This window comes from Vanellus vanellus, assembly GCF_965231255.1.
Source record: "Vanellus vanellus genome assembly, chromosome: 8".
In the NCBI taxonomy this organism is placed as follows: domain Eukaryota; kingdom Metazoa; phylum Chordata; class Aves; order Charadriiformes; family Charadriidae; genus Vanellus; species Vanellus vanellus.
The window spans coordinates 25,076,727-25,084,597 of record NC_138913.1 but is presented as its reverse complement, the minus strand read 5'-3'; the positions used below and the strand labels follow the sequence as shown (position 1 = coordinate 25,084,597).

At 40.2% G+C, this 7,871-nt stretch overlaps 1 protein-coding gene across 1 annotated transcript in view; it reads right to left on the bottom strand.

The window, feature by feature from the left end:
• Window positions 1–770: 770 nt before the first annotated feature.
• The window catches only part of LOC309675052 (glypican-5-like), a gene marked incomplete at its 5' end in the record, with an annotated part of 391,179 nt that continues 384,078 nt past the window's right edge, over window positions 771–7,871 (bottom strand). The window contains one exon of the mRNA XM_082487256.1: window positions 771–997. Within this exon, the coding sequence (XP_082343382.1) occupies window positions 795–997 (203 nt within the window). The 3' untranslated portion in view covers window positions 771–794. The remainder of the gene's footprint in view (window positions 998–7,871) is intronic.

Genomic DNA, 7,871 nt, shown 5'->3' with positions numbered 1-7,871 from the left:
TTTTTTTTCTCTGTACAGAGCTGCATTCAACTGGATAAAACATTATTATGTTTATTTATGTTTCCCATTGCTGGACATTCATCCAATAAGCCTTGAGAATATGCTTAAGCATCTGGTAATGGCATTTTGTGGGGCAGGCAAACTCACTATCTATATCCCTCAGTAAACAAAGTGTTTCTAATTTTTTCCATAGTTAAGGCAACTACACTGATATATTAGACACACCATATGCTTTTATGTTGCTTCCTACAATCTAAACAGTAAAAGTGAAAAGAATTTTCAAACATGCTTTCATCTTCTTAACCACTTAGGAATTTCATCAAGCTGGTAGAGAGTACTTCACTTCAACATGGTTTACAACTCTAGGCATAGTTTGTTAGCTGTTCACTAGAAAAATAAAGTATGTATTGGCTTGAATTTGAAGACGAACCATTCATATAATTTATCAGAAAAATTAAACAAACAAAACCAGCCAGTCAGATTCCAGTGAATGAAATTGAGAAAAACAATAACACACACATATACAATTTCTGTGTATTGAATTATTTCTATCCCGTAACTTAAGCTACTCAGACTCTTGTCATCATTGCCTCTGTATCTTGGGTTGGTTTTGTCAAAGGCTATCTTCAGACACTGTAAGTGATGACACTTGGTATCTGCCAACTCCAACGTATCATTTAATATTTATTCTAACATCACATAAACTAGAGAGCCATTTAAATTTGTTTTCTGTTGGGTAAGGCTGTAGGTATAAATGACAGAAACGCTTGCGTAGTGGCTGCAAGGCAATGCAGCTACAGCTGACAACGCCACAGAACTGCTAGTGCTGTTAAAATAACAAGTGAGGAACTCGGGGCTGGATTGCTCCCATTTCCAGTTACACTGTGTTTAGAGGATGACTTGACAGTGCTTGTAGTGGTTGAGGTGTCAATCTTTTTCACAGTTGGTTTGGGTTCATTTCTGTTTTCTGGATGGGTTTTCTTGTCCTTGAGTATATCTGAAAACATGAAAGTGAATATAAGATTAATCACATATCTTTTAAATAGTGGCTTTAAATTCTGTCTGTTGTGGGAACATATACACTAGTCTGAATAACTGAGCTATGTATGGAGAGTGATGGGGCGCTTGTATTAATGTTTTAGTTGGACCCAGTGGCCGCTGGGTCCTCAGCACCCAATGTTTTGCTCAACAAGTCTCCAACTGGCCTGCTTTGCTTGTCTCCTTGTAGACATAGCCTGAGCAGAATAATAGGTATTCTGCATTGCAGTGGCTGGTCTCAGAACCTGGTTTTCTCTCAAAAAAAGTACCTTCAGTTTCACCTGGGATGGGAACTGGCTCATGCTTTAAAACACAATGTTAGGATTGAGTGGTTTTGTAACATGCCTCAGTGAAACACCCGTCAAGTTGCTGAGCTTCTGCAGAAGGAGACTGGAAAACATACTGACTTAATGTAATAGTCAACTTTCCAGCTTCTTTTTGCTTTGCCACTACCCTTAACTTTAAAGCAACATGAGACCCTTGATACGGTAAGACAACCTGGCAAGAAAGATTGCTGACATGAGGAAATACATAGATGTCTCGTATGCCTTGTTCATCAACATGGGCAAAAAAGCGGCTACAAATAGAAAATGCTTCAAATTTTGTTTCATTGTTTTTCCTCACGAGTACATGAATTTTTTGTTTTTAAAGTATGGAACAATACCACTTGTTTGTTTTTTTTTTCTCCCTCCAGATGCATTTTTGGGGCAATTTGGGACATATAAAGGACTAGATTCATAAAGAAAGTAGTAGTCCTTTATTGCAAAAAAGTAGATTTTTTTTTTTTAAATGAGAAAATGACTGATAAGAGTCTCCAGTTATCTTGACATTCCCAAGCTATTTGCAAGTATTATTGAGCTCATATTGCCCTTGAACCCTCTCATTGGCATTGTGGGGAAAAAAAATAATTGCTATTTCATCTGATGATGGGATGATGATTTTACATTCAATCTGTAAAAACATACCCAAATGCCCGGCAAAAAACAAATTCCTACCTGGAAGAATGTATAAATTGACAAGAATTGTTCAGGTCCAAGCTTAAAGTATTTGTGATACTAATGAATGCAGTGCACATACACAAGAAAGCAAAAGGCATAGATTTGTAATGCAGATTAAACAACAGTCCAATCTTAAAATAAAAACTCTGAATCACAGAAGCAAGTTTCTGGCAGAAACTTGAAAGATGGAAAGTATTCCAGAAACGTAAATGCAATCTGAGATCATTGTCTGCATGTCAGTAGTTCTGAACAACCATCAATAAACTCACTTGATAATAAAAATGAGCTATTGTATTGGGAAAGCACTCATTGTTCTTTTGCCAGTATTAACTGTAAAAGAAATGCAATGAATTCCTCCATTTTATCATAATATCAACATTAATCCCAGAGGAACCTGTGATTCCTAGACCTGACTGAAGGGTGACTGCAGAGAAGGGACGCTGGCTGGCAAACCATACAGTGGGAAGGAGAGTATTCTGCCACTGCACTCATAATTCATTATGGCAAAATGTGGACATAGCTCCTCTTCAATTCCAACTGGCAGTGGTGCTAACAGAATGGAGGGGGAGAAAAAGCATGCTTTAGATGTTTAGAAAATATCAGTATTCTGAAGACATGTAAAGAAAAATGGACAACCTTCAGACTGTCATTAAAGTAAATTAAGAATAAATCATGGAAATAGGTGTCTTCTGACACTGCCTAGACTCCTTTCCATCACTGTCATTCTCCTTTTCGACGGCGGTAAAGGCACTATTTCTCTGCTGCCTCTTATATCATTGCAGCCTGCTGACTTCAGCTCTCTGGGGCCAGCTGATTAAATTAAGACCTCACTCAGGTAAATCTATTCCCCTCTTTCAGTTGGCCATGTCCAGCATTGTAACTTGATTGGCCTCTATAAATCGGGCAGACTGAAATGTATTAATTCGTTTATTTTCTTAATATTGACTTAACCAAAAATCTAAGGTAAGATTTAATGCTATCAGAGAGGCTGTTGGTTTTTAAAAGCTTTCCTTTCAGAGGCTGCTTAATGCACTACATAACAAGCATTAAATAATACATTAGAAAATTCTGCCTTTACCCTTTCCACGGGAAGGACTACATTCTGAATTCTCACTCTGTCTTTACAGCACAGTATCTTCTGATGCTATTCATGACCAATTCTAAATTGGGATTTAATTGTGCAAAACTGACATTTTATTTAAAATGCTCTTTTCTCTCTTCTTAAAAATAAATGAAAATAGCCCCAAGTCTTAATTCAGTTCAAGATCTTTTTCAATCCTATATTTAGTTTTTAAGGCAGAAATTTCAGCAGTGTAAAGATTTCATGTTTTATTCCAGTTTCCTCAGAGTTCCTGTTGCTTACTCACTTCAGGGTTTTGGCTGAGAGACTCAGAGTTAAATGACTTTTTCCTCTTAAATCTTTTTCTCAGAGTCAGAGATGGTTATGTTCAGTCTACTACTGACATGCAAAAGGCAAAAAAAGTAGTGAGCATGCTGAAAAAAGAAAAAAGCCTCAGTGTGAAGACTAGCACAGAAATGAAACTCTAGTCTCAACAAAGCAAATCCCAGATGTTCAATACCCACGAATCAAGCCCCCAGAGTATCACTTCATAAACCCAAACAAACCAACCCCCCAACTATGGTTTGTTCTAGTATTTACCTTCTGCATTTTAAAGGCTTTATGGTTCCCAATTAAAAGCTTTCTCAATTGCTAGAAACATTCTTCCCATCATCAGTTCTTCTCTCCTTTCCAGAAATGGAGCGGTTAAAATCTTTGAAGGCTTCAGCTAACCTCAGGCTAACATCTATGATGGCCTTTTGGACACTGGCATATGAATATTATTCTACACTGTTTATTTATTACTGCGTCATGATGGCGATACAGCCACTGTAGTAGCTACGGTGCTGTTCCCGTATCCTGATTCCCAGTGTGAATATTCAAACCCTGCCAACAGGGGTACTTAGTGAAGGCAGCTAACTGCCAAAGCAGCCTTTGCAAACAGGCTTTTGGGACTCTTGCTGAGGATGAGGTCTGTCGGGGTCAGTGAAGATAGCTCAGAGTCCATCTAGGCCCCATGATTACGGTGAGTGCAGAGAACAGCTCAGTTAGTCCAGGGGATTGAGTCCGCTTCCTTAGCTGAACTTTCATCCATGTTAACTGCAGTTAAATTCACATCTTGACAACATAAACAAAGCACATAATGAAAATTACTTGACTTCGATGTTTAGAGCATTTAGGATTATCTTCACCTCAAAGATCTAACCACAGATTGCTACTCAGTAATGCATGTGTCACTCAGATGGCACTGAACTTCTCATAAATGCTTATATGGATCAATACTATTCCTCAGAGAGACTAGCTAGGATAAAAGGGAGAGTCAAAACTGTCACTATCATCTAATTTAGGAACAGGAAACCTCCCCTATAGTGAGGGCTGAGCATGCCTTTCAAACGCATTTGGCGAGTCACACATTGAATCGTAGAATAGTTTGGGTTAGAAGGGACCTTTAAAGGCCATCTAGTCCAACCCCCTGCAATGAGCAGGGACATCTTCGACTAGATCAGGTTGCTCAGAGCCCCATCCAACCTGACCTTGAGTATTTTCAGGGATGGGGCATCCACCACCTCTCTGGGCATCCTGTGCCTGGGTTTCACCACCTTCATTGTAAAAAAAATTCTTCCTTATATCTAGTCTAAATCTACTCTTTTCGTTTAAAACCATTACCCCTTGTCCTATCGCTACAGACCCTGCTAAAAAGTCTGTCCTCATCTTCCTTATAAGCCCCTTTTTGGTACTGAAATGCCACTATAAGGTCTTCCCAGAGCCTTCTCTTCTCCAGGCTGAACAACCCCAACTCTCTCAGCCTGTCTTTAAAGCAGAGGTGCTCCAGCCCTCTGATCATCTTTGTGGCCTCCTCTGGACCTGCTCCAACAGGTCCATGTCTTTCCTGTGCTGAGGCCCCAGAGCTGGACGCAGTACTGCAGGTGGGGTCTCACCAGAGCGGAGTAGAGGGGCAGAATCACCTCCCTTACCCTGCTGACCACGCTGCTTTTGATGCAGCCCAGGATGCGGTTTGCGTGCAAGGACACATTGCTGGGTCATGTCTAGAATGTCAGACATAGCCAGTAATGATACAGGGGAAAACCAATGCAATTATTATTTTTTTAGGTTATTACCAGGTTATCCAACACAAGTTTAAGCCATATTGGCACCCCAACTGTTAGTTCCACCCTCCCTAGCCTAAATGATTAGCACTTTTCTACTGGTAGGGGTTATTATACGATGTAAATATTTATTGGTGTACTTGCACGCTATTTTTCTGTAATGAACAGCATTAGCAAGGTCTACTGAAATTCCTGTTGAGGTTTCCTATTGTCCTGCCAAGGAATGAACAAGCGCATCTATTTAACAGAATCCCCTTTATGTTTTCGTCCTTCTCTGACCTGACTTGAGCTCAGTCCTTTCTCTGTGATTGCAAATGATCAGTGTGATAGGGAGTCCTCCCCTGCAAAGATATGCCAGCGCCACTGCGTCCTTTTGATCTGTCTGAGTCACGCTCAACACCGTCTCCACTGAGCTGAAGGGTAAATGCAAAGAGTCTGTAGATGGGCTGCTGCTGTTACTGACAGGGTGGAAGATAAAGTATTTTTGGAGTGAAGGAAAAAGGCAGGAAGGGAAGCGCAGTTGAGTGGGCTGATCTCACGTTGCGGGAAGCTGCATTAGTTTTGGGGAAGCTTGTGTTTAAGCTGCCCCAGCACCTTCCAGATCTGGCTCTTGTTGCCCTTCACCTCTCATGGCTGAGCAAAGAGGGCCATTGGCAGACTCTGCTTTGTACAGCAGTGCAAATGCTAGGGCTTGTGGAAGCAATGTGTTTGCGCCTCCGGAACTCTGTTCCTTAGGCAGTATATTTGCGATTAACCAACAGCCTGTGTACATTTAAGGCTATGGATCATCACATCAGACAAGTGTACAAGCCCTGTGAGGGAACTCTGAATAAAAACAGAACAGAAAGATTTGCCAGACTAGCCTCTAAATGTTAATTACAGCAGCCCAGTTTCTAATGGAGTGGGGCACTGACAGCAGAGAATCAATGCTCCTCAATCCACCATGCCCACAACAAAGTGGAGATTTTGAACATGTTTCCATTAATTTTACACCATGAGCTGCTAGGGAGAACTTTCAGCTCAGCTATTTGGGGAGAGAGTCAGGGGGACAAAAGAAGGGGAGATAATTTATTTTGGCTTTCCCCCATTAATACATGAAGTCAGACTTGTCCATTTCTTGCTAGACTTTAATGCAAACACTATGCTTTGAAAAGACAGAATGTCGGCATCGACAATAGCATATTAATGTCTTGGTCATGAATGCCTCATCATGGTTGTAATCATAGTCATAATGCAGGTCTGAAGTGAACTGGTCAGTACCTGCATTTACTCTCCACATTGTAGCTCAGTTGCTTGATAAATTTCACTTTGATCACAGGCTTGGTTTTGGCTGACAGCTTCATAAGAAAATTAAAGCTAGGTGCAACTTGGTGGAACAGGCTCTTAAATTACTGTAGATGCTGCAGTGTTATTATTAGCTTTTTATCACCTCTGGTAGCAAAAGCTGAAATTACTTTTACATATTCAAAGGAAGGAGCTCTGAAATTGCAAAACAATGCTGTTGCCATAAAATGTACCAACAATTTCCAAGTAATCTATTATCCTGACATTAAGACCAGCACTAATCATTTCCAGTTACAGCTGCAACAGACAAATGGAAACAGGAATGCTGTGGAAATGGGAATATGAGAACTCCCAAAGTGTGATGAACTTGTGATGCAATTCTCCGAATTCTGGAGTCTGTTATTGTCCGCTATATAATACTAGTCAGTAAAAAGCAGGTGCAATATATCCCTTTTGGAGCCAGAAGAAGAGGGTAATTAACAGCTCTGCAGCCTCCCATGTATGTACTGTTCTACCCCTTTCTATTTCAGCCTAAGAATATAGGGTCCATATATGCCTTTTCCCCACGCACCTTCTTATGGAAACAGTCTTAGGAGGAAAAATTCTTTAACCAGAAAAGGGAAGAACTACAGGAGTTACAACCAAATAGGTCACCCTCCTCACTTAAGTACCGAGTTGCACTAGGTTTAGGCCAGCCTCTCCGTAAGACTCTCAGGACAAGATTATGAAGGTTAACTGATGTGTTCCATTTTGGTTCTGCGATGTTTCAATTTCTCTTTTTAAGGAGTGTGTGACTGAAGAAAAGTTGGCCTTGGGGAGATAGTAATGAATTGGGACTAGGATTATCTATGTCCAGGTTTTAATTTTGCATTAAACTCTGCGTGATCTTCGGCAGATCACTTCTCCCTGTAGGCCAACGAGAGAACTACTTTATTTCCTACACATTTTGCACATTCTGTATGTAAATTCTTCAGGCTGAGAAGAACCATACCCACTCTTCTCAAGAAATAACATTGGCTGGAATTTTCAGGAGCTACTGTTACAAAAAAAAAGTCAAATGCAACAAAAAAAAAATGTAATAAAGAAAAGTCAGGAACAACTGTGAGGCAATTTGAGATGTCAGGTGCCTGGAAGCCACAGGTACATGAAAGGCAACTCCTTCCCCCATTTCCAATCAATCTTTTGTCTATATGCATTTGAATGGAACATATTCATAGAGAGAGAGAATAGGACATTATCTCAGCCATACTGCTGTAAGGAAACCTGTCATGGTATTTATTTGGCTTTTGATATACAGCTGCCATAGCAAACCCTGCATGATTTTCAGGAGCCACAATAAAATTGTATTAGTTATGAGGGCTAAAAAGTAAACCCACACGTATAGCT